Raw genomic sequence first — 26,786 nt, 5'->3', positions numbered from 1 at the left:
ACACGACACACAAGTAATTCACAAACACTTTTATTTTCCTTTATTTAAAAGCAGCACGCCCTTTACCAACTGCTTACCGCCAACTCCTCCCCGAAGCAGACCACCCCAACTCCTCCCCCTTCTTCCCACCCCCTTCGCCCCCCCGCCATGCCAGGGGCGGGCCGCCCTCCCGGAAGTAGGGCAGCATCTCTCCCGCGGCGCGCTTCCGGCGGCGGTTGCCAGGGCGACGGCGGCGCCGAGTGCGGGCAGGCCCCGGGAACGCCGCCGGTCGGGGCGGGGCGCTCGGAGCCCCTCGGCCGCCGCTCCCCCCTCACGATGTTCATCTACCTGTGCAAGAAGGTGCTGCCGGGGCTGGGTTATAAGCCTGACTGACTGCTATTGTCGTTCCGGGTGTGCTAATGTGTCCGTAGTTCGCTGCTGCGTTCTCATAGGTGCCTCTGTTGAGGTGCTCTCGGGGGAGTTTAAACTAAAAGTTGGTTCTTAACAAGGTGCAGACGCAAAATATTTCTTTTTCAGATTGCGGTTCCTGGTAATGTTCAGTTAAGATGTATTTCCTGGAATAAGAATGAAGGGTTCATAGCCTGTGGCGGAGAGGATGGATTACTGAAAGTTTTAAAGTTAGAAACACAGACAGGTAACTGAGTTTTTTTTTTTTCTTTTTTTCTTAAGAATAAAATCCACCACACTTCAGTATTCTGAAAACACAACTCCTTCCAATTCTCTAACTTAACAGCATGGCATACATCTGAAGCCTGTACGCAGATGTTTATAGATTTGTATAAGTGTCAAAGGTGTTGCTGCTTTCTTCTGAACATTGTTTTCCTTTAGCTTGTTTCACATGATATGCCTGTCATTTATCTAGCTTTTATAGGTACTACTTATCTAGCTGATAAGTAGTTTTATATCTACTGAACTCTTCAGTGCTTCTTCTTTCAGGGCATACGCTTCATTTTTGTTATTGCTATGTGGACTTCCTGTTTATTTTCATAATCATTTCACTATTTTTTTTTTAATGTTCTCTACCATTAATCTAAGGAAAAAGTTGTATATTCCCTTGAAATAGGATGAGTATGCTCTGAGAAAAGTGAACTTCAATTAATTTTCTAGTTCTTTTAAAACTCTTTCTAAAAGTAAATAAGTTGTGATAGCCATATGTTTTCTTTGCTGTTTTTGGTTTGTTTCTGAAAAGTTGCTCAGGCTTAGTGAGCATCCGAATTTGGATGACAGATATGGGTAGCAAATACCTTGAACTGAGGAATGGAAAAATCCATCCTATAGATACACTTTCTGTCTATTTTTAGGGGAATTATTTTAACAATTAAAACCAGTAATTAGAGCTGAAGCGTTATTACAGTAATAGGTATGCTTTATTAGGTTTATTTTATAATTGTTTTTGTTATTTTTAGATGAAGCAAAAATAAAGGGACTTGCAGCTCCTAGTAATCTTTCTATGAATCAAACTCTTGAAGGTCATAGTGGTAAGTCTCCTTGAGCATTTAATGTATTTTGATTAGAATGAAAAATACAGGATTTGGGGAAGTTGATAGAGTAATTTTTCTCCAATTTTTAATTAAAAGACTAAAATAAAGGATATCAGCGTGAAGATCGCGTATGTAACAGGTTGAATATCTACTTTTACTAAGTTAGCTGATGAAAGACCTGTAGTTAATCTTTCATGATTTGTGAATGAATTACGGGTTTGACTGATGTAACCTCACCTCAATTCTTCTGGCTGGTGTGGTATGCATGATGCACAAGGCATGCTGTGCAAATCAAGCCAGGTTCTGCCTACAACAACTTACGTTTTGCTGATGTGTTTTCCATGGTTAGGCTTATAAACTTTGACCTTTCAGCTTAATCTATGTGACTTTCTAAATTACTTGGGCCCCATTCATTTTCCTGAAAAAGAAGAATTGATTGATACTAAAGTGGATGATACTATTGTATGCGTTCTATCACAGAGGAACTTATTTTTTTTAATTATTTTTTGATAATATCTAAGATTTGCTTATGTTATGGCAGCTTTACATTTTCTTCTGAAGAAGTCACAATTCAGTAAATCTCATCTCTGTTTTCAAAATGTCTTTATTTTCTCTTCTTATTGACAAATTACATATGTATGTAGACTGCAGCATGGTATACAAAGTTTACAGAGGTTAGAAAACAGGCTGAAGTATTTCTGAAAGTAAACATTGAATACAGGGAAGTCAGGGAGGAATCAAACTCTTACATGTTAAATGGTCATCATCCACAGAAAGGGAGATACAAAGAGAATGCTGAAATCTTTAGAAAATTAGAAGGAATGGTCTCTTATGATTATTTGTAGTTGAAACTTGGCAACAGATTACTTTAGGGGCCTGGTTAAACATGATGGAAGAAATTAATTTTGAAGAATTGGTTTAGTGGATATTTTGAATGGATGTCTTTGATTGTGAAATAGTTTACGGTTCCCCTCAAAAATCTCTGATATTCAGGATATCTTTGACTGTGTCTGTTGGTAAAGCTTGTGACTGAAATCTGGAGAAATGAAAAGGATACAGAGGAAATGCATAACCACTGGTGAAGAAGTGGAAGTGTGTGATGCTGGAAGAGGCCAAGTTCATACCCAGTATTGAACTGATGAAATAAGATGGTTGTTAAAAAACTGTTTGAAGATGTTTCAAGTCAAGTTAAATGTTCGTGAGGAGGATCCCACATGAAACTTGATCTGAAGGAGCTGTGTGCAGAGTGCTCTTTTTGGTAATCAGGAGGGAGATTATGTTTTCAAACTGCAGCTCTACTGAGGATCGAGTTATTTTTTGAAGAGGAGGACAAAAAGTCTCTTAAGTCAAACTGTAAAACTATCGTTTGGGTTTTGGTTACTGAAACAATATTCTGGGTAGAATTTAGAGAGGATGTTGCTCAAGTGGGTGAATAAAGGACCAGGAGGATCCAATTAGAGCAGAATTTTGGAAGAGGAAAGGAGTGGTGTAATAAGAATGCCTAAAACTAAATCAATCTCGGCAGTGCAAATTCCTGTAAACTCCGGAGTGATAAAGTTGTGTGTGGTGGTTTTCCTTAATGTATTTAAATGGCATAAACACAAGATTTGTATAATCCTCTAGGTTCTGTGCAAGTGGTGACATGGAATGAGCAGTATCACAAACTAACAACCAGTGATCAAAATGGGCTCATCATCGTGTGGATGATGTATAAAGGTACGCTACAGGACAACTTTGAGACTGAATAATATTCCACTTGTGGGAAATCATTTAGCAGTTTTAATGGTTCTTTTTCAGAGTTCTTATTTTGCAGATTTTAAAACCTGAAATAGATACAAAACATTTTCCAAGTTCTTATTGTAATTGTCATCTAAATTTTTCGTAGTGTTGCTTATGAAAAGGAATCTGTCTTCCAGAGGTATCTTAGGAAAAGATACTGGTGCTTAGCCATGTGCTTGGTTAAACTGCTACAGATCTCTTATTTTAAATCTGTTACTTTATTTCTTTGGAGAAAAATAATGTGTTGAACAATAAAAAGAAGGACATAAATAATCTCTTCTAGTTTTTGAGAAGAACCTGTAAATTACTTCGTACTCTCAAACTTTGGCTCTCCTCTCTTATTTATTGTTTGTCGATATTTTTGGGGGGAATAAGTAACTCACACCTGAACACTGGATTTCACACTGGTATAGTCTTGCTGGAGTTTTTACAGAATGGGTGGAACAACGTTTTTTTAATTCCTTTCCAGAACAGTTTGTTCCTATAGCTTTTTGTTACATATTATATTGCAATCATATATAACTTGTTATCCGGTCTTTGTCCTGTCTTTGTTTTTATAAGCAGACACTTGACGTTTTTCCATTTTATTGAATACCTAGTTTAATTTGTTGGTAATTCTTATAAACTTTTTGTGTTTTTGTACTATTTTGTTTTTAACAACTCCTGGAATTTATATTAGTATCAAATGTTGTTATCATCCAATTTGCATTATCTTTTTAACTGAGAGTGTTTTTGCTCTTTGAATTCAATGATAGCGTGTTTCTTGAATCTGCTAGAGGGTTCTCAAATTAGAAGTATGACTCAGTTTTTCATTTGTTCCTAATAGGTGCTTGGTATGAAGAGATGATTAACAACAGAAATAAATCTGTTGTTCGAAGTATGAGCTGGAATGCTGACGGACAGAAGATTTGTATTGTGTATGAAGATGGAGCTGTGATTGTTGGATCTGTGGATGGTAAAACTTAAGCTCTGCTAATTGTTGTGGTGTTATATAGCTTCCATTTTTAAGTGTCATGTATGTAGCAGCTCTGTTTATGCATATAAGTACAATTAATATTTACTTTAATAGTTGTTGCTTTGAACTTCAGCGGTTTCAGTTTCTATACTGCTAACATGCATCTTATTTTTAGTTTTGTGGTATGATTATTAAGTACAATAAATGTTATGTTACAGGCAATCGCATCTGGGGGAAAGACTTGAAAGGTACACACCTGTGCCATGTGACCTGGTCCTCTGATAGCAAAGTTTTGCTCTTTGGAATGTCAAATGGAGAAATTCACATTTATGACAGTCAGGGAAATTTTATTGTAAGTTTATGGTTGGTATAATAAAGATATTAACTTTAACATGCATAAAAATTTACTTCCTCTTAATTTATTTCATGTGTGGTTCTTTGTACAGTATTTATATTCAAACTTGCTGCAGCAGCACTTCATTTTTAATGAAAATATTTCAAGAAAAGAAGTACATTATAAATATTTTATTCTTGGTAGCGAAATGATTATCATGGCAGCAAATGCCTTTTTGCTTTGCAATAGTTAGTGAAAATGTAAAAATATGTATGGTGATAGTATATGGTGATAGTATCTAAATTAAATTAAGTTCATGTTAAAAGTACTAGTGTACTTTTAGAATAAAGCTTTAGTTTATTTTCCTACTGATCCTGTCATTCTTCATTATGTAAGGAATGTTGCATGCTTCAGAGGAAACCTGGTAATAAGCGGTAAAAATGGTGGAAATAACTACAATATTGCTACATTCCTGCAGTGGTTGTTTACTTATTTTTTTAATCTACTTATTTAGAATATTAGAATAACTATGATAAAACACTAAGCAGAAGTAAAACGTTCACTTTGGGAAGAGCAATGTATCTGAAACCATATTGTTTGTTTTTCAGATGCTATTATGGTGAATTTTCTTTTTTCTTTCCTTCCATGAGAAGCTGTTACCCTTCCCATGCTCTTTTCTTTAATCCGCTCTTGTTTCTTCCTGCTGTGTGTATTATGATGTTTCTAACATGTGCTATAAATTACTGAGATTCCTTAAATAAGTTGTCCTACCAGTCCTTCCTTTTCTCAACAATATTTACACTTGTCCTTTTTTCCTTAATTCTTCCCTTAAGTTACCTGGCAGCCCCCTTCAAAGTGATCTACATGCATTCTTATCTGTTCAGGGCATTCTTTGAAGGATGCACACTAATTATAATTGTTACAAGAGTAAGCTTACCTTAAATAATATTTGAAAATAATTGAAACAATAATACCCAAATTAGAATATCAAGTAAGAGTCTTTTGCCTAGAAAAAAAGTAACAGGAGGGTTATTTAAAAAAATAGTCAAAAAAATAACAACAACAACAACAGAACTTGTGGCCAGGAGTGGTTTGAAATCTTTTTTATATTTTGTGGAGTTCCAGTGGGGTTCGTTGCGTGGTCATGTGCAGCTTTTGTGCAAGTGCATGTTTACTTTTTAAGTTACTTTTCAAAGTGTGAAAATGCCAGAAGTTCTTCTTTGTAATTAAATGTGTTCTTATGTCTTATCCAGCCTTGAATAAGGAACTCTTTCAAACTATTAAATTTTTGATAAAGTCAAAACTTTTCTTTGTGCAGGAGAACAGTTTTGCCCATATACTCTCTTTTGCAGTATATCAGTTAACCTATAAATTGTTCCTCTAAATAGCATGTTATGTATGACTTTAAATAATTAACCATTCTTGCCTAGGTGAAAATGAAACTGAGTTGTTTGGCAAACTTAACTGGAGCATTCCGTATTGCTGGAATACATTGGTACCATGGTACAGAAGGCTACGTCGAACCAGATTGTCCCTGTCTCGCTGTCTGTTATGATAATGGAAGATGCCAGATAATGAGAGATGAGAATGACCAGAGTAGGTGCAAAACGTGGGATGCTAATTACTGAGCTGTTCTTGACCCAACATGTCTACATGTGTTTAGATTTTTGATGTTTATTTCTTTAAAAACTAGATCCTATCTTGATCGACACTGGTATGAATGTAGTATGTATTCAGTGGAACCATTGTGGAAGTGTGTTGGCAGTGGCTGGCTCCCTAAAAGCAACTTCTCAAGATAACAATGTAAATATTGTGCAGTTCTACACTCCGTTTGGTGAGGTAAAAATATTTAATATGTTTATACAGTCTAATATGTTCTTTATTTTAGCTTGTTTTGCCTATGTGTTCATTACTGGTGGTACTTGGATGCCAAAATGTTTAGTGGTTTTAACTTGCTCTTAAGTATCTATGACATCCACTTGGATCTGGAAGCATGAAAGAGGATTGGGTCCCCCTTTAGAACAGCAAATTGCTGGCCAGATGGAAAATCCTAGAGCATCTCACATAACACTAAATTGTAGGATGTGTATAGTATTGGACTTTGGACACCTGACTTAGGTATCTGAATTCGCACTACAGTTAATAACTTGGAATGTTTAGGCAGCAATTATGAAGCTAACTTAATGTGTGTGTATCAAACCTGGAAGTGCTTGTCTTTCTCTGCCAGCTCTGTAAGAGACCCAGGCATCTCTAGATTAGGAGCTTACAATAGGGCAGTGAATGCTCCCTTCTGTGGAATCAGTAGAACTGAGAAAATGGCATCTGGTATCACTAAGAGCTCAGAAATCTTACAAAAAGTAAGCTGTTTCTGATCTTTGTCATGTTGGGGATCTTGTTCTCTGAAAGCTTTTGTATTTCTATCTTTTTGTATAAGATGGTAAAGGTTCAACAATTGAGAAGCAATTTTGCTATAATGCTATTTTTGCTTTAGAATGTAATTTCATTACTTTCACTTGCCCTTCTAGTACTACATCTAGAAACCACTAAGTTAGTGTTAAGTGTAAGTGTGAAGAAGCTTTGTCCCTTGCACAGAGGAAATATCTGGTCAGCCATCAGGGTAACTATGTTAAGGATAGAGCAGGGAGCTATGTTGTGAAAGGAATTAAGAAGTAGCAACCAAAGAGCTTCCCACAAACAAGTCGACTGGGGACTATGGTTATAGTGTTTGAAAACATTAATTTCTTTCAATTCATTTGTTCAACTTCAGATACTCTAACAAAATAAAGATCTATTAAAAAAAGGGAAGTATATCTCTTTGCCATTAAATGCTAAATGGACATCTAACTACCCTTCTTAGCCTTTTTGAAGGGCAGGAGATACAGGGACAAAGAAAATGTCCATTGCCTTACTGCAAATTCCGTATGTATGCAGCTGATTCAATGTATGCTCTTGATATAGATCAGGTATATATCTCTATTTGTTTAAACTATCAGCTGTAGTTAAAGGTGTTGTATGTCAACTGACTTAATATAATTTATAGACTTACTGCCAGTGACAGTGAAACTTCTGAGGCATGTCAGGTATCAGTACTGTTGTGTTTATTTTAATAGTAATTGAAATAATAAAAGTGGTTTAGATTACCAACCAAAGGAAAAATGTTTATACTGTCATTCTGTATTGTTTATTTTTCTAAGTTTGAACTATGACTCAATTGGTATGCAAATTAAATGTTTTCTTTCTGGCAAAAAAAAAAAAAAGAATGATAAAGACAAATGAATGCTTATGCATATTAAATACCCTGCCCTTGTTTGCATGTGTATGGTAATTTGGGAGTCATTACGAGGTACTGCAAAGAAAATTTACAAGTTTGTATTTCATGAAACAGCAAAACTGTTGTGTTTTGGAGCAGTTTTCCTAGATATGTTCAATATCTTTTTATTTTTTTTTCAACAAGCATTTGCGCACACTGAAGGTTCCCGGCAAGCAGATGTCAGCCTTGTCTTGGGAGGGAAGTGGACTGAAAATTGCACTAGCTGTTGATTCTTACATATATTTTGCAAACATTCGGCCAGATTATAAGGTAAGTGGTTATGTTGCACCTAGCAGGAAACTGACTAGGAAATCTGACTAGGGAATTTGATTGAAAGCAAAAGAAGATGCTGCCTAACTAGAGGATAAAGGGATAGTTAGGTGATAAATAGATTTCTAAGCCAATCAGATACAATGCAGAAGCTACTTGTGGAAGGTAAGTGCAAAATACAAGTCTTTTTACTGGCAATTTTTTTTCTCATTGGGCAAGAAATAGTTTTCTTGTCCTGTAATAGCTGTAATGTGGAGACTCAGGTTATTGTATTATGGACTCTTTTTTGCTATGAAATGGGTTTCTGTGCGCATGTTTACAGTTATGTGAAAAGAGGTAAGCAGATAAACTGAAGCATTGGAACCTTATCATGTGTGCTGATCCCATTCCTGAGCTCTGTTGTGAATTGCTTTGGCTAACTTTCCAAAGACAGAGCCTGGGTAGAGGCCTAGGGCTAGTCAGTGATAAGGGGAGCACTCAGAGGACAATATGAAGTTTTATTCCCTCCACTTTCAGCCTTCCTTTGAGAAGACCAAGGTTCAAGGAACAGAAGTGTAGTGGCTGTGTCACAGTTCTTTCACTCTCTCCTATTGGAGTTGTTCCATGGTGTTAGCATGGTTGGGTAAATATTTACTGAAGCATATTGGAAACATTTCCTATGTACTGGGTAGGTGCTATAGTCACTGTGGAGTTGGTCTTTCTTTTTATTTTTAGTTATGTATGCAAAATAGAGTGACTTTTTTCAGATCTTTTATTTAAAAGCAAACTTTTTTTTTTTTTCTTTTTTTTAATCCAACAAGAAAAATAAAACTAATACTCTGGTATTTGGCTACTTGTTAGAGTTTTGGATTAAGACCACACCGTAAGTTAATGTAGGGACAATGTTTCTTACATGCTCTTTTCCCTGTCTGTGACCAGTAACTTCTTCCAGATTTTGGATTTATTCAGGTCAGCTTTTAATTAAAATTTCAGTGGAGTTTTTGACTAGGTCATATCATTACTACATTTTTTTTTTTGAAGCCTAGCATATAAATCAGTGCTTAATTTATGATTTCTATTTTATCAACGCTAGCGAAGCTTTAGTGAAATGTGTGTGACTTTATTGGTGATGCAATGACTTACCGATTGTTCTTATAATGAATTTGTGGTTCTATTTTCATAGTAAGGAAATGTGTGCTCTGTTAGTATTAACAGAATTGAGCATGATGCTGAATTTGGCAGTGGTTAAGGCTGTCCTGTAGGTAAGGCTACAGGAATGGCTCTAGTATTTTCATTGCTCTTTAGTCAAACTGATTGAATTAAGTGACACACTAGGAATTGTTTGCACATTTACTGTCATGTTGTGGCGGTGAATTGATAGTTTGAACCAGGAGGGATGTGTAGAACCTGGAACAGTGGAGATGAGTGCAACCTGATAGGTGTATTTTCTATTTATATTTAAATTCCCAATAAACTTGCAAGTCTGTATTCAGCCAAGCCTAAAGAATATTTTTATCTGTCTACCAAATCAGTGTTGGTGTTTTTCTAAACTGTAAGTAAAATAGTCCTAACTGTGTTGTTTTTTTTTTTTTTAAAGTGGTTACTGTCCCGTGTACAGTATTGTATATTTTTTTTTTGTCCCAGCACAGAGTATGTTCTTTAATCATCGGTGCATAACCACTGTGATTAAAGAGAGAGAGAGAATTATGTGAGGAACATAGTGCACCTGTATTTAAATATATTGTTCCACGTGGTAGTGGAACATCACTGGTCAGTGAGTTTTAAAAACAAAGCTGCCAGGAAGCAATGCAGGAAGCAAATAGTTTGTTACAAGTCTGCTGGAAGAAGCTTTGGAAATTTGAGGTGGAAGATAGTCTTGCAGGAAATGCTACTTGATGCTTGTGCTGGGACGTGTATAACACACGTCTGGAATACATATACTGCTTTTCCTAAACACTTCAGTATCTGCGAGACCATGTGTATTTCTGGATCAGGCATGGTTTTCAAATTAATAATAATTTGGAACCTCAGTTTTAGAAATAGCGTTTGTAAGCTGGTGGCTTTTTTCCTTTTTATTATTACATTAAAGTGAAAAAAAGATGTGTTCAAATGATTGCTGTAGCAAATAAACTCTAATCTGTTGGTAATATACCCAGCTTCAATGTTAAATACTTTTATGGTGAAAGATGCATGTCATCCTCCAATGAATAATACACTTTACTACTGTTATGTTCTTATCTGATTATATTGGTAACTGTTTTACGAACTGTTTCTTATATGTTGGAAATGTTTTTTATTATTAATTTCTATAATTTAGTTGAATGCAATCAAATACATCTTCATAGTTTTTTATAGTGTTTGAATGTTCTATTTTTCATTTTGCCTTTTTTTTTCCCTCCTTGCAATATAAATAGTTCTGTTCTTCTAGGGGGGAGGGGAGGATTTTTTCTCATGTTGTTAATATTAAAGAAATGATGTGAGTTATTTTAGTGCTCTAACATAATTGCTTATTTGGTCTGCTTCAGAAATTGCACTGTTTGAGGTGTTTGCTATCTTCCCCCAGGAAATTAATGTTGATTTTCCAAATCACTTGTCAGAGTAAACATTTTCATGACAAAGCCCTCATCACAGTGGGTATTTCTGTGTTCTGAACAAGGAGGAAACAAGGGAAGGTGAAGTCTTCTCAATTTGAGAATGATCTTCCAATTCTGATTGGGACAGGTTATTTTGTGTGATAGGAAGGCTTCTTTTCCCAAATTATGCAAATAAATTATTACCAGGACTGTATTCATATACTCTAAATATCAGGTCATCACGTGACAGGTAAAGAACATGAAATGCTGATCATGTATATTAAACAAACACTTTCTCTTAGCTGTGAAAAATGAATGATTGAACTAGTGGAATTTCTTGCAGGATTTATCAAAGTTGTCTCTCTTTGGCAGTGGGGTTACTGCTCCAATACGGTGGTTTATGCATACACCCGACCCGATCGTCCAGAGTACTGTGTAGTTTTCTGGGATACAAAAAACAATGAGAAATACGTGAAATATGTCAAGAGCCTGATTTCCATAACGACTTATGGAGACTTCTGTGTTTTAGCAACTAAAGCGGATGAAGATCAACCTCAGGTATAATCTTTCTTTTAAATTTCACTTGAAACACCCTGTTGCACATGGCAGTGTTTTACAGCTAGAATAAGGTGGTATGTAACATTCTGAATCTGTCTCAGTGTGTGTCACTAGTTGTCATTTGACGGAAAGGCAATTGAATAGGTTCCATGTCTAAAACAAAGAAAAGCAACAAAATAACAGCAAAAATGTGCAGAACCTGTTTACTACCTTTTTTTTTTTTTGCCTCCTTGTAGCCACTAGTAACTTAATGAAAAGTGCAGCCTTCGGAATGGCTGTTTCTTTAGACATATTTTAAAAATAATAAATTCACTAGAAGTAGGAAAACATTGGGATGTTAAGAAATATTTAATAGTTGGAACTGGAAAAATGAAATTAAGAAAGGGACAACTCTTAGGTGATATAAATGCTTGTTACAACAAATTGCCTTTTTTAAAAAAAAATCTAGTGACAGATTATAGGATAGAGATATCCTTTGGATAATGTATATTCAGTTAACATTAACTGTCACAGATTTTCTTACTGGGTTCATTTCTGAATTATTTTCTATATTGCTTACAAAGGAGGAGCATGAGATGGAGTCAATTGGCGCCACGGTAAAAAGTGTTTAAGTGCCGCTTTGCTTGATTGTGTAATAAATGGCATGCTATGATAAGGTCTGAAAATATGGTACACGTGGACAAGGCCTTTTGGTGAAATTGAGTGCAATGAAATGGGATTTTCTGGGTTGCATTTTTAAAACATGAAGCAAAGAGTGGTGGGATTTAGTGTAACTTTCTTGAAAATAAATAAGAGATTTAATTTTACTGTCTGAAAATTACATGGTAATTACCATGTTTAAATTCTTTTGAAATGGCTCCAGACTCATCTTTAATGCTATGGGGATCAGCTTTTAGGAACTGAAGTAAACGAACTTACCCTTTTGGTAGTAGTTCATTAGAGTTGCTTTCTGAAAAAACAGATGTGTTTTGCAATAAGTTTCAGTCATTAGGGTTGTGATTTCAAGAGGGTAAACTGTGCAATAGCTGATGGAGCAAAAAAGACTAATTTTGGCAGGAACTGTTTAAAAGCATTGCAGGAAGAAGTGAGTGTTGGTAAGTTACAGAGAACTCAGTTTTGATACCCACAGTGAGGCTTCAGCTTTGAGCAAATCAGACAGTGCAAACTGCTTGGTCCTAACGCCACCTGGTGTAGCTCATGCAGTCTCAGTCTCCATCATTCCTTGGTCGTCTCTGATCTGCTGACCTCGAGTCTCAGAAATAAGTAAAGTGGGAATAAAAGATTAATTCTTCTCCAGCATTCACTCTTTATTCAATTTATGTTAATGTAGTAGAAACAAGCAGTAAGCAGTTAAAAAGCCAGTTGTGGCCTCCTACAGAGGTGGAGCCTCAATGTATTTTTTTCAGAAAAGGGAAAACTGAGAATGCTGGCTGAAAATTTAACTTGACAAAGAAATAAAAAAAATATTTTTGAGGGATATTTCTGGTTTTGTTACCAGGAAAAAATAGAATTTAATGAAAATAATTCCCTGTTTAGATCTTTTTCTCTGAAAAAATATAGTTCATATAGTAGACAAAACCCTAAATTCTATAAAGTCTGCTATTCTCTTATTATTGATAGCTTTTAATCTGGCAGTTTAAAGCGTAAGATGTACAGCGATTACACAATTACATTAATTGGCCAGATAGCAAAGCAGCTAATGAACAGCTAATTATCTTCCTTTTCCTGGAGAGTCAGAATGCCAGCTCTTAGGTGATTCAAGTTCTGGCAGCACTGTTTTTTGAATTTAGAGTCTGCAGTAGAAATTGCTACTTAATTTCCATGTTTCTCTTTCAAAATGCTTGTATTTCCCTGTGTGATGGTAATAAAGCTATTTAACCCTTGATTCATATCTGGAAAAATGCATGCACAGGCACACTGAAGCAACCAACGAGTGTTGGTGTCTAAGCACTTTTTGTATTTTCATCCTCCTGAATTTAACAGGCCAGTCTGAGATATCTGTGCTGACTTAAAGCTTTCCAAAGCAGGATTACATGAGGGGCAAAACTAACAAAACCAGTCAGTTTTCAGCACCTATGTTACATTTTGGTGGAGGGATAGCCCTACTCACTGTTCTTATGATCCAGCCCTCTGGAGGTTCAACATCAAGTTCTACTAAGACTAAAACAAGAGCCCTTACTTCTGTGGGCTGGCGAGATGGCCTGTTGCAGTTTGTCAGATTATCCTTTGCATACACAGCTAGGCAAGAGCTGAGTTGCTGAATAACTGCTAGTGTATTGCTCATGCTAGTAAATAATGTCAGTGCAGTGTGTGCTCCACAGAGCAGGGGAGTGAGGCTGGCTGTGTCACTAGCACGTTGTCTGTGGACCCCACTAGTGGTACATCCTACCTAGTGTATGTTGTCTGATTGACTTGCTCCTGTGCTTAGAACAGCTGGTTGTTTTCCTGCTTCGTGCTTGGCTTTGTTTATAGTGTTAATTGGCAAATACCACGTTACTATCATGTAAGCATCTTTGTATTTACTGCAGCCATAGTCCTTCTGTTTTGTGTTGCTGATCAGTGTTAGGTTGTGTGAAATGTGGGCTATGAGATATGCCTTCGCAGACAGCCTTGTACAGCTTACTAATTTACAGATACATGTGCTGTTAATAATACTTATGTTTATTTCCCTACAGTATGTGCTGGTTCTCTGCAATTCTATTGGTACTCCCTTGGACCCAAAATATATTGATATTGGTAAGCAATTTGCAACACTCACGGTTCATTTTTTTGGTAATAGCAGGAGGAAATCAGCCTTGAGTCAAATACACATATTGCAAAATTCATGTCCTATATTGTAGATTGTAATTAAAATGTAAAGTATTCTGCTCTGATAAATGACTTCCTTGTCCTATGGAATGGGTATGAAATGCTGTGGTATTTTTTAGTCTCATAATTGAGATGACACTAAATGAGAAGATAATTTTAGTCACATCAATTTGATTCCCTCTTGCCACCTTTTACAAGCATGGTGTTACATCAGAATCTTCAGGAATAAAATGCTCAGGAAATTCAATACACAAATTTTACAGTGGATGGATTGGAAAAAAATAAACAATCGAGAACTGAAGTTAGTGGATATGGTGGTGATGTGCATGGGTTGTTGTGTGGTGTCTCCCCACCCTTGCCCCCCATAAGATGTCTGTATTGCTTACTAGTCTCCTGGACTTCCTTGACAGGTGGGATTGGGGTGAGGGGAGGAGGAATTAGGGACTCATAGGGCACGTTTTAACTCATTTTACAGCTGTCATCTAAAATAAGTTGCATGAATCATTCCTGAAAGGGGCCTGTTCCCTCTGCATTGGATACAAAGAAGCCCAGGGCAACCAGCTCATCTCTGTCAGAGATGTCTAAAATTAGATGGGATGATCCCACTCAAACAGTTAAAATTAGCTTTGTGTGTACATCTCTAACTCTGCTTTTAAACTTTCCATTTTCTTGTGTTCTGTTTATGTGAGCTTTCTAAATCAATCTGTGATTGTTTGTTTATAATGACAATAAATAAAAGGTAGCAGTTTCTTTGTTTTCCCCCATTACTACCTGTCTCCTACAACCATCTCTACAAAAGAATCTTCTCCGGTGGCTGAAAACAGTTAGAGAAATGACACTTAATTAAGAGTTACAGTTGTTGCAACAGTATTTGAATTTTCCTGAGGAGATGAAACAATCTGGAAAAAGCTTCTCTCTTTCCTTTAGCTTAACTAAGTTGTCCATAATCTGCTACTGTTCCCTCTGGTGTCAGACGATTTAGTACATAGGCTGACAACGCTCTCTGCTAATGTGAGTTCATGTGTGAAAATCCTTACAGTCTTCATCCTCACAGAAGGATAAATACTTGAGGTTAGGACTATTTGCATGCTTGAGGAATCTTGAAGAATTTTTATAGTTTCAGTAGTTCAGATGTAAAAAGCAAGTCTTTCATTTATGTATAGTAACCACAGCCAAAGATTCAACTTTATTTTTAATACATGCATCCTGTAAGACTTTAAAGTTAGCCCACCAAACTTAGAGAAGGGATTGAAGGTAAAGTGAAAAGCCAAAGTGTAAGTTCAAATGCTTTCAGAACACATTGCATTGGTTTTATCATAGTTGCTTTCCTTTGTTGTCGCGTTGTGGAACAACTTGAAATATTTTCCTTGTACAAATTGACCTTACATGATATAGGTATTAGTATGCAGTCAAGGTCTGCATATACAGTATACTGCACTGTGTGTCACAGTGCTTCTTGGTAGCAGAAGGTATAATTGTTCCAGTTGGACAGGGTGCTGAACTTAAGCAGCTGGATTGCCTTGTTGAGGACAGTATAGAGTGGAGACCTTGCACAACTTTGAAGGCTGTAACTTAACTCTCTGTTTTTTTCCACTTTGTTCATAACTTCTAAGAAAAGAATTGTCAATAAATGAAGAAAATCAGCTTTTATGTTAATTATAATTATTTTATCAGGTGGGAGTAATTATTTATAAGATATAAGCGCTATGAAAACAAAATTAGCATATCTCTTACCCATGATTATTGGAGAGCTGGTTTTGACTTGTGAAAAATATGCTGTCTGTCTGTGAAAATCTTGTTTCTTTTCTTTCCAAAACAATTTTTCATTTCTTAATGAAAGAATAAATCTCTGCATTTAGTTCAGAAAATAATTTTGTTAACTTGTTTTGAGCTCTTCGTTAAAAATTAAAAGTACCATCTTTCATATATGTTTAAAAATGCTGATATTGTCACTTTTATTTAATTTGATTTATTTGATTTTTCACAAATGTTTGTGAAAAATGCCTTCCTATGTGATAGGAAGTTCCTTAACAGACCACTTGGTATTTCTGTGCTCCTGCTTACTTACTGCTCCTCTTAAGTGAGTGCTCTTGACTCCTGTGAGTCTAAACTATATTTTATGATTGTGTTGATTATTGCATACTGAACAGAAAGTATCTTTGGCTTTTCCAGACTGCCTCTTGTTGAAATAGTGAACACCTGATGCTCTACTGAGCATAAAGATTTTACTTCTCCTTGAGTCTTCAGTATCCTGCAGGACTCTTGGGCTGCAACCTGGTAGGAAATTGATAGTGGAGGAAAAAAAAAGACCCCTAATCAAGGGATGTTAAGTAGCTGACAAAGCATTTGAATTATGCGTCTGAGAATGTGTGTTAAAACACAATTTGTATGCATTGTTAATTCTTATAATATCTTATTAAATTGTTTCAAAAAGTGATCTCCTAGTGATAAAGTAACTGACAGTGTGTAATGTTTGATTTGTCCTCAGGAGATGCAAATCTTACATTGTTTGGCTCAAAACCCAGTAGTTTAAGAAGGACTAACAAAAACTCGGATTATTCCCTTTATTCTGCTAAATTATTAATTATGTCATTACCTTCCTAATGTTTACTTTTGCTAATGGTGGCTAAAAGGAATTAATCGGTCATTATGTGGTGGAAGGTTATCACTTTGTCCTTATTCTTTCTGTAGACACTGATTGATGGTTACACCTTAAAACCCTACCTCATTTTCCTCTTTATTTTGTCCAAAGCATCTTTCTTCCTTTGTTTGCCGTGCTGTGTTAATAGTGTCCTCCAGAATAGCTAGTGTTTGCTAGCCTATAAATTAAACCTTTCTTAATTGTCTAGCATAATATCCCATCCTGCAAAGGTACAAAAATTAACCAACACTTCCTTCTGTGCTTGTTTCACAGGCTTACAGACCTGTTGTCAAAGTCCTTTCACGAGTAACTAAACATAAATTACAGGAGGTTAAATATCTTCTTATATAATATATTTTTAATGGAAACATAACAGATGGTATCTGCTAAGAAAATGTCACTCGGGCTGGATTATGTCATCTTACACATGCTTAGGAGCATTGACAGTTAAGTGTTATCTTTCACACGCGTATTAGTGCCCAGTGAAATGAATAAAACGGGCTGCTCAGCATATGGGCAGACTAGAGGCAGAGAGCTGAAGGAGTCATGGCCTTGCTGTGATAGAACAGAATAGTTCACTTGGAAGGGACCTTCAGAGATCCAGTCCAACTGCTGGGCCACTTCAGGGCTAACCAGAAGTTAAACAATCTTAATGAGGGCATCGTCCAAATGCCTTCTGAACGCTGGGTGTCAACCACCTCTGTCTTGCCTCCCTCCTAGCCACTTTAACAAGGTTGGCTGAGCTAGATGCGAAACAGCACTTGAATTGCTTTCATTTACAGTTGGTCATTTTAAAGTTATTCATTTTTACAAGTGATTTTTAGAATTTCTTAGCATTCTGTAAACTGTGGTAATTCAGGAGTTGTTCTGTGTGCAGTTCAGTTGTCCCTGCTGTTGCCCGCTATTTTCTTCTCTTCATATCTCTCCTCTAGAGACGTTTGAATCAAGCTCCAAAATTAGGTAGATGATACTGTTTGGACTGAATTAGTTCCAGTTTTCAGGATTTTGCAGCTGTAACAGAAGCTCGTGTGAAAACATAGTTTCCTCTTGTGTGTCTCTGTCAGGTTGCTTCCTTTCCATCAGATTTAGATGGGATTACTTGTCTCTCTCGTGTTTGTATATTCTATTCCATACACTAAAAAGTATCTTGGCTTTTTCATGCAGTAAAGTACTATAGTCATGGATAGTGCCTTTTCCATCTACTATTTTTTTAAGAAGATTAGACATGAAAGCAGGTGTTCTCTGTTTCTTGGTTATCTAAGAAAATAAAGCTGCTTTCTTTCGTGGAGGAGGTGTTGTGATGGAACAGCAAAGAGAAATGAGTGTCAAAGAGAATCATAGGGGCCCTAGAAAATGTAGAGGGCAGTTGTTTCACATGCTGCCATTGTTTTAGTGGTATAGTGTAGTTAATCCTTTTCAGTATTGGATCACTGAAAAATAAAACACCTGTTTAAATGTATTTCATACATATTTTGAAAATCTGAAAAATAAGACCTTAATACTGAAGTTAGCTATGCCCAGTATCAATAGAAAGAACTACAAAATTGAAGTCCATGCTTACCACGGAAGCTGCTATGCAGTAGAAATGCTGAGCAGAGAAGTTTCCAGATGTCTTGCAGCCTTCTGACTTAATGTGCTTGCTTTTCTGTCTGCTTGAGTAAAAGTACGAATTCTTTGAAGGGCGCTGATGCCTAACTTCCAAAGATTAACTGCTGTTAAAGTTGAGGTCACTGTAAGAGAAGATAATAATTTCCTACTCTTAGGAATAATACTTAGGAAACTAAGTAGTTACATCAGCTGCCTAGAAAGGGATTCTAGGTCTTCCTCAGTCCATGGAAGGACTGAAATGAGCATCTTTCCCTTTCCACAAAGGATGTGAGCCATTCCTTCCTTCCCTGCCCAGCAGCAACCCAAATGTGGGGTGACTGGGACATTCTTTCCTTCTGAAGCTAGGCTGTTCTGCAGCCAAGATGGAAAGCGTTTTAGGAGCAGTGTAGCCCAATGCTTAAGGCTCTGAGGTGGGAAGGGAGAAATTTGTGCTCTAGTTCCCTACTCCCAGATATTTCTACATGGGTTGTTGTCTCTTTTGGTTTGGTGTTTTGACTGTTCAGTGATTGTCCAGTATAAAGCATCTAATCAATTCTAGAAAAAAAATAACCTGCGTCCCACCATTGTGTAATTGCTTTTGTTATGTAGGCAATTTTGCAAAACGGTCACTTCCCACAGACAGATGCTTCTCTTCCAGATGTGTGTTTGAATGATCCTGATGGTTGTGTCTGTGCTGGGTGAAATGTTCATATTTGGCTTCAACCCAGCCATAATTTGGCCTGCTGTTGCAAAGAAGGGGAAGGTCCTTACCATTTTTCCTAGGTTCTTTTTCCTGCCCTCTCTTTTATGTTAGCTCCAGTATTTGTGGTTCTCTCTTTAATCTAATGTAAACTAATCTCATTTATTTAATTCTTGGTTTAGCTTTCAGTCAAATCAATTAACAAATGGATCCAATTTACTCTGTGGCTAAGTTACTGCTAAAGCTGATGTAAAAGAAGTGGTAGCGAAGTGGGAGGTGGGAAAGCAGCTGCATTTTGATAGCAACCATCAGTTTAAGTCTTAGGCACGTTCATAAAATGCTTCACTCATCTGACTCCTGGACACACATTTGTGTGTCTCCATCTTATTTCTGGATGACAGTATAGCTTATGTGAATATCCTTTTTTCCAAGGTGGGGGTACTCTGGGATATGCACAAATAAGTAAGTTAAGGCTCTGTGTAAGCTGTAGGTCTAGTGGGAAATCATCTGGTGTGTTTGAGGAATGCCCATAGCCTTCAGATGTGGGCTTGGTTTAACATTGTCATGGAGGAAGATGTTCAAGTCTTGACTAAGCTGAGCGCAAATATGAGGTTTAGTACTACAATTTTGTGATTTGAACAAAGGGAAAAGTTAGTCCTTCAAAGATCAGAAAACCTTCCTGTTCTGAAAGATAAAGGTTTTGTTTTTGTTATGACAGGTACAGCTGCAGGGTAATAGGAGAACAGAGCAAATATGTAAAACTTGTAAATTTAATAAATGAATCTGAGGGGACTGTATCCTTCAGGTGTTAAGTACAAGACTAATTATTGGAATGTATTATGTGCAACCAGTTAATTTACTTATAATGTAAACAACTGTTGTATCTATACTAGTGCACACGTGCTAAGCATCATCACTAAACCTCCTCATCCAGTATTTACATTTATACTAAAAAGTATTCTACAGCTGCTAGGTAGCTTATTATAATCCTCTTGGTTTCAGAAAAATGAAATCTGTTCAAGCAGTCATTCCCCATCTGCCTGTCACAGGACTGTTCTACCTTAGAGCAGGCTTATAGCTCCCTCCAGAGTTCTGTGTTGTGCTAAAATACAGAAAAATTGAGGAGATTCATTGTGAAAGAGTGAAATTTTGTGCTCACAGCAGGTTCTCTGTGACATGTTTAGCAGACAGGCTGCGTTACAAACTTGAATTTTCCTGTTCATCTGGTGGCATACTGATTTACTTGTGAAATTTGGAGGTGTTGAGGGATTTACTTAATAGGTTTCTGAGGTGGTTTCTTTTTTTTTTTTTTTTTTTTTTTTTCCTATGTGTTTTCTAAGCATTTTCTGGTATTGAGGAAGATAAAACAAAATTCTGAAAGAAAAAATGCCATAATACAGCCAAGACAGTATTATTATATATTATATATAAGTAATAACATAATGGTTTAAGTGCCTATATGGTTTTACGGATAAAATAAAAAACATGTCTTGCCTTCCTGTGCAGTGACATTTGAATACTATAAAGTAATTCATCCTTTTATAAAGTAAGTATTTAGTAAGTATTTAATATACTGCAATACAGGTGAAGAATTGCTCTTTGGCCCAGCTATTAACTAAGATACAAATAGCATTTTTGGGTCTTGACTAACTTGAAATTTGCTAACTGTTTTGAAGTCATGTTAATCAAAGAATATTTTCTCCATTGTCAACTTCGTAGTCTTTTTTATTTATTCGTATACGAGTAATTACAAATACTTAAAATAGTTCCGCGTTATACAGGTCTTGTTAGACAGTTGAGAGATCCTGAATTGAGCATTATCCTAAAAAAAAAATTACGTATTTTACACCCTCTTCTTTAAGAGAGGAAAAGTTGTTGAAATAATAGGGAGAAAAGTATTGATTTTAAAACTGAGCCTTGAAGTAATTTCTTCATTCCTCTGAACAAGGCAACAGTGAAATTTCTTTTCAATTAATGAGAACTTTTGTCCTTTAACTTATGGAGATATGGTTTCATCCACCTGGGAGAAATTTTACAAATTAGCATATAGTCCAATACTTGCTACTCTAATTTCACAACCATTTGGGTTTCGTAACAGGGCCGTTATTTGTCACAATGACCAAAACACATGTGATAGCAGCTTCAAAAGAAGCGTTCTACGTCTGGCAATATCGTGTGGCCAAGAAGCTCACAGCAATGGAAATTAATCAGGTAGCACGGACCAGAAAAGAAGGCAGGGAAAGGTTTGTCTTCAAGCTTTTTCATTTTCCTTCTTTTACGTAAATACCGTTTTTGATAAAGGTGGACTATCCCACACCTAAAATATGAACTCCTCATTATTTTTTCTACTCAGACTTGCAAGCCTATAGTGACAAGTGTGTGGTTGTTATCCAAGTCTCTTGGATAACATTCTAGCTGCATGTCTAATGCTTTTTTTAAATTCTATTTTCTTACTCTGTATCCTTAGTTTCTAGGCAGCTATATTCACTCTGATAACTTTAACTGCTGCTTGTGTTTCAGTGGCTGTTAAGGCATATTTTATCCAGCTAGGTCTCCTTTAAATACGGTCTTGTCTGACTGCATCTTTGACCTGTAATCCTGTATGGGCTGTTGTTCTCTCAGACTAAACAAGCCAAAGTTGTCATAATCTGTTCTCCAGAATATTTCCTTCCCATATGCTCATTAGTGGCATTAACATTTGTCACCTCCGCAGGCTTGCAACTTTGATTTATTTATTTTTTTTTTTAAGTATTTTCTTTCATAGAGATGCTATTGCATCCTTCTATAAATCTACTATCTCCTGTGACCATATTTTATAGAATCATTAAGGTTGGAAAAGACCTTCAAGACCATCTGGTCCAACCATCACCCTACTGCCAATGTCACCCACTAAACCATTTTTGTTTTTTGTTTCTACAGGATTTATCATATTGATGACACACCTTCAGGATCTGCAGATAGACAACTTGATTACAGCAAAGCTGTTGAAGTGAGCATTGTTTTTTTAACTAGCTTATTATGGTATCCCTCATAGCTTGAAAGACTAGTAGGTAGTGTTTCTTTATGCATTTGCATAGGTTTTCATTATTAGCAGCAGTCACTTTACGTCAACTTTCTTTTACTTCTACCTTTTGTATGTAAGTGTTAGTTTTCTACCTTCTGGTTAGTATGTTGTTGTTTTATCATTATGTACTGTTGGAAATGTACGCTAAACTTTATGGAACTTAGGAACAAGTTTATACTGTACTGTGGAGAGTTAATGGACCCCTGCTGTTTTCTTGGTGAGAAGCTGAGAAGCAGCTTGCTTCAACAAAATGTAAGCTTGTTGAAACTCCAATGCTTGTAATCTATTCTAGTATTTTTGGCCTTTTTCACTTTCTGAAAGCATACACACGCACATCATTATATTTCTGAAATTAAGTACAGGTCTCAAGTCAGGGATTGTTGCCTTCTTGTGTTTTATGTTAAATATCTCTTCTATTGTGTGTGTTTTTTTTTTCTGGTGGAGGGGCAGGAGAAGAAAGGAAGCTATTACTACTACTGTTGTTATGTTTCCTATACCAAAGGTTACTAATATCATAAGCAATCCATTTACTGTACAATGATTAAGTTTGATAGCCCCTTTTCGTGTGAGTATTTGGCAACATTCTTGTATACTTAAATATGACTTTTCTTTAGAGGTACATTCTTATTGTGGTATTAAAACTGCTGTTGTTATGGCTTGTATACTTTCAGGGAACAAGAGATCCAATTTGCGCAATAACAGCATCTGATAAGATACTACTTGTGGTAAGTTACAGGATTAAAATAGCTTCTGACCGCAACCCTGGCTCCCCTGTGCTGCTTCTGGGGAGAAGATGGAAGAGGGTGGATGGGGGAGGGTGTTTTTGGTTTTTCTTTGTTTCTTAATTTTCTAGCTTGTTAGTAATAGGCAATGAATTTGTCTAATCTTCCTACACTGAGTCTGTTTTGCCTATCACGATGATAATTGTTGAGTGATCTCCCTGTCCTTACCTCAACCCTTGAGCCCTCTTCATTGTATTTTCTCCCCCTTTTCCTTTAAGGAGGGAGAGTGAGAGAGTTGTTCTGGAGCTTGGCTGCACAGCTGAGTAAAACCATCACATAATTGTCACATGCTCTTGTAGGCAGGACACTCTACTGCAATTGACACATAAGCAGTCATAATTTCAAATGTTTTTTCGAATTCAGAGTGGGTTAGTCTGCATGATTTAGGTAACAGAGTTGTACTTGGGTTTTAGATGGAGTGGTCCTCCTTACTAAGTGCTTAAACTTCTGTTTAGGCTGGACATGCTGCTTTTATTGGCTTTCAGAATGCGTTTAGGTACCTAAACTTATCTAGATGAAATCTCTTTCTAGATGTCTTCAAAGGTAACTCTACAGGTTTTTCCATTAACCTGGACTCTTTCTTTAGGAGACCTAATTTACTAACTGCTTCTAATTTAAGTATAGACTAGTTGCCTAATTTAGTACTTAAAGGTAGGGTTTAATTTACCATTATTTCAATAAAATCCAGGTCAGGATTTAATTCTATGACTGGAGTTCTGGGAAGTCTCTTCTAGGCTGCATGTAATGCCCAAAGATTTACGAAGTTTTCCTATTTACAAATTAATGATATTGTGTATGATGATGTGAATTTTTGTTACCTATCATGGTGATAAGACTGTCATGGGCCATCAAATTAATTTCCAGGCAGCTGCTGGCCTCTTCTGTGAACAGGTGATGCAGTTAATGGCATTATTGTGTTCTGTTTCTTCATGTGGGCTTGTAGGTAGGAGATACAAGAAACCTCCCAGACTTTGATTGCAAAAAAAGCTCACAATCTAATGTAAAAATGGGCAGTCTGTGCTAGGTGTCAAATGACCTGCAGAGGTCCCTTCCAACCTCAACCATTCTGTGTGATTCTGTAAATATTTCATTTTAATATTTTGCCATATATATTAATGCATTTATGTATTATATGTTTGTAATTTGTGAGGTATTGCATCGTGCCATACAGCTGATGTGTGTTTTTTTTCTGATCTGAGAGGAGTGATTTCATTAGATGAACAGACATACTGGGTGGGCTGTAAAGCAAACTAACCTAGGAAAACAAAAATATGAAGAGAACATTGAGTCTTCATCTTATTCATCCCCCAAAGAAAAATCTCAATGTTTTCCTATGCTCCTCCTCCAGTGATTTTTATGACATCTTTTGAATGGCTTCAACAAAATCAGTGAGTGATTGGAAAGAAAACAAATGAAGAAAGTATAAGGGTCAGTAGTTGACTGTAGGATTCTGTTTGTGCTTTAAGAGTAAGAGTGAGAAAGACAAATGAAAACAGTAGTTAATCAGTGACTTTGGTTAAAAAGAAGGGAATGAGAGGAAATACATATGAGACCAGATCTGGATAGCATGTTAAAGTTGATGAGTATTACAGTGGTCAAAATTTTCTGACTCTCCTGGCCAAATCTGCTTTTCGGTTTATCGAGTATATGTCAAACGTGAAGGGCAATTTACATGAGGATCTTAGGAGATCCTTTTGGATGCAAGGAAAAAAAGAAAAGGAACGAAGTTTGGACTACCTTAAAGTAGTCCTAGACTCAACTCTTTAGTCTAGGACAGCATATAAAGAAAATCTTGTTAAGCTATGTATTTGTAGAAAAATAAGCAAGCATTGCTTTTCTCTAGGGCAGAGAATCTGGCACTATTCAGAGGTACAGTCTTCCTACTGTTGGCATAGTTCAGAAGTATACCCTGAACTGCTGGCCTTATCAGCTGTCTTTGAACTGCAACTCCAGGTAAGTCACAGGCAACATCACATCTATCATCACAGCTAACAGATTTTGGTGAAAATGCTAGTAATTAGGCAACAGCTTTTCTTCAGTATAAATTACTTATTTTGTTAGGCATTAATGATTGCTTAACGATGTACTAGTAATCAGTCTGGCCAGTCATCATGTTGCTGTGAGAGACTGAGCAACTAGAGCTTCCTTGTGTATGAAACTCTTTAAGGTGTATTTGGGAGGTTTAAGGAAACATACAGGAAAATATCTTTGTATTATTAGATGAACCAAACATAACCATTCTGTGATCATGAATTGATGAAGATTTTTTTTTTATCTCTAAGGCTTCTTCCTATTTCTCTTTCCTTCTAATACCTGGAAAGTTTGTTCATCCCATGTTAATTTTTTCACTGCTACAAGCTGTAGCTGATGGTAAAGGTTCTACCAAGACTAGTTTCCTTAAGCTTCAGCTGTGCCAATACTGAAGATGCTTTCTACATGGTAGATAACCAGTAAGATTTAACTTTTTTTTTTTTTTTTTTTTTGTATGAGAGTATCAGTCTTGGCAGAAAAGGAAAAAGTACACTGAACAAAGAGCACTCATAAGACAATTTTAATCACTTCAGAAAAAAAATACAATTTCAAGCAAAATTTGTAATGAGCATGTAGATTGTTCGCCTCTTCAGGTATAGACCAAAAATAGATTACTTGAAAGGCAACGCAGTCTAGTCATAGATGCATTAGTCTTGTTTTGAACCCAAGCTGTCACCTTCCTCAATGGTTTTGTGTTAGTAGAAAAGGTTCAGATCCACAAGTGTTTTGAAGCTAATTGTCTGAGTTGCTTTTGAGATTTTAATAAGGATTTAGGGTGTCTTAAATACCTTCCACTATTTAAAAATGCTTTTAAAATGGCAGTCGTAAATTACTAACAGTAAATCCAGGCTGCTATAAGACAATGTATGTAATTAGAAATTTTCAATTGTAACACATCAAAATATGTGGAAAATTCAATTTCTAAATGCCTTAAAAGATTAATTGGATTATACTTCTTATTGTCTAGAAAAAAAGAAATCAAGAACACTGTTTGTAGAAATATCAGAAATCCTGTTTTAGAGATGCACACACTATATTTTAATTTAAGAATCTTCTTCCTAGTAAATAATGAAAAGCACATAGGTTCAATTTTTAAGTTTAGTCTCTTTAAGGAAAGCACTTTGAGGGGCTGAACCTGTAGTTTACTCAACTTTTTGTCTGCAGTACTAAACATCTTCAAAATGATGGATAAAAAACAAGCACTTTTCAGAACCTTCCAGGGCCAGATCCTTAGAGCAGATGAAAAGCTTGGTTTTGAGAATAGCTTTCTTCTGTGTCTGTTCTCTCTCTGCTGTATGAAAGCCACATGCATCTGAATGCATCAAATGAGATTAGAGGGGAAACTTTATTCAAGTGTGCCAGCTCAGGAAACTATTTCAGATTTATAGCTTTGAACAGTATTATTTAGCAGTCTTTTTTTTTTTTTTTTTTTTATTTCCTTCCCCTGTTCCCCCAGTCGTGTTGCTATCATCGACCTTTCAGGTGTTTTGACTTTCTTTGACTTGGATGCACGGGTAGTAGACAGTACAGGGCAGCAAGTCATAGGTGAACAGCTAAAACTGGAACGCAAAGATGTCTGGGATATGAAATGGGCCAAAGATAATCCAGATTTGTTTGCAATGATGGAGAAAACAAGAATGTATGTCTTCAGAAACTTGGATCCGGAGGTAAATATGAACATAACTACTCATATTATAAATTCACTTAAAAGTTAATGGCTCTATGTTGAATAGTGTTGTTCCTGTGTTTACAATTTAATTAGGTAAATGTTCATGTATATGAACTTCATATAAATAGATCACTTGAAATCTCAGAATCTAATCAACTCTAATGTGAGGGTGTTGTTTAGGATGAAACATCTATAAAAATGAACTATCGCACCTACAAAGATTAAAAAAATGCTGTGACTTTTCTTGTACTTATGACATTTTCAG

General features: G+C 36.2%; 1 protein-coding gene across 2 annotated transcripts in view; it reads left to right on the top strand.

The window, feature by feature from the left end:
* The first annotated feature begins 227 nt into the window (after positions 1 to 227).
* WDR35 (WD repeat domain 35) overlaps positions 228 to 26,786 on the top strand; it is a 39,955-nt gene continuing 13,396 nt past the window's right edge. Inside the window, exons 1-17 of one of the 2 annotated variants that reach the window (XM_032184965.1) lie at positions 228 to 339; positions 517 to 634; positions 1,407 to 1,478; positions 3,105 to 3,197; positions 4,087 to 4,215; positions 4,434 to 4,567; positions 5,980 to 6,145; positions 6,243 to 6,388; positions 8,004 to 8,129; positions 11,054 to 11,239; positions 11,803 to 11,835; positions 13,915 to 13,975; positions 21,074 to 21,218; positions 21,895 to 21,964; positions 22,711 to 22,764; positions 24,665 to 24,774; positions 26,309 to 26,519. In XM_032184965.1, coding sequence (XP_032040856.1) covers positions 316 to 339; positions 517 to 634; positions 1,407 to 1,478; positions 3,105 to 3,197; positions 4,087 to 4,215; positions 4,434 to 4,567; positions 5,980 to 6,145; positions 6,243 to 6,388; positions 8,004 to 8,129; positions 11,054 to 11,239; positions 11,803 to 11,835; positions 13,915 to 13,975; positions 21,074 to 21,218; positions 21,895 to 21,964; positions 22,711 to 22,764; positions 24,665 to 24,774; positions 26,309 to 26,519 — 1,878 coding nt within the window. In that variant the 5' untranslated portion in view covers positions 228 to 315. The remainder of the gene's footprint in view (positions 340 to 516; positions 635 to 1,406; positions 1,479 to 3,104; positions 3,198 to 4,086; positions 4,216 to 4,433; positions 4,568 to 5,979; positions 6,146 to 6,242; positions 6,389 to 8,003; positions 8,130 to 11,053; positions 11,240 to 11,802; positions 11,836 to 13,914; positions 13,976 to 21,073; positions 21,219 to 21,894; positions 21,965 to 22,710; positions 22,765 to 24,664; positions 24,775 to 26,308; positions 26,520 to 26,786) is intronic. The other variant, XM_032184966.1, reaches the window with a different exon arrangement.

The sequence above is a fragment of the Aythya fuligula genome, chromosome 3 (genome assembly GCF_009819795.1).
Source record: "Aythya fuligula isolate bAytFul2 chromosome 3, bAytFul2.pri, whole genome shotgun sequence".
Taxonomy (NCBI): Eukaryota; Metazoa; Chordata; class Aves; order Anseriformes; family Anatidae; genus Aythya; species Aythya fuligula.
This window is presented reverse-complemented; position numbering and strand designations above follow the sequence as displayed.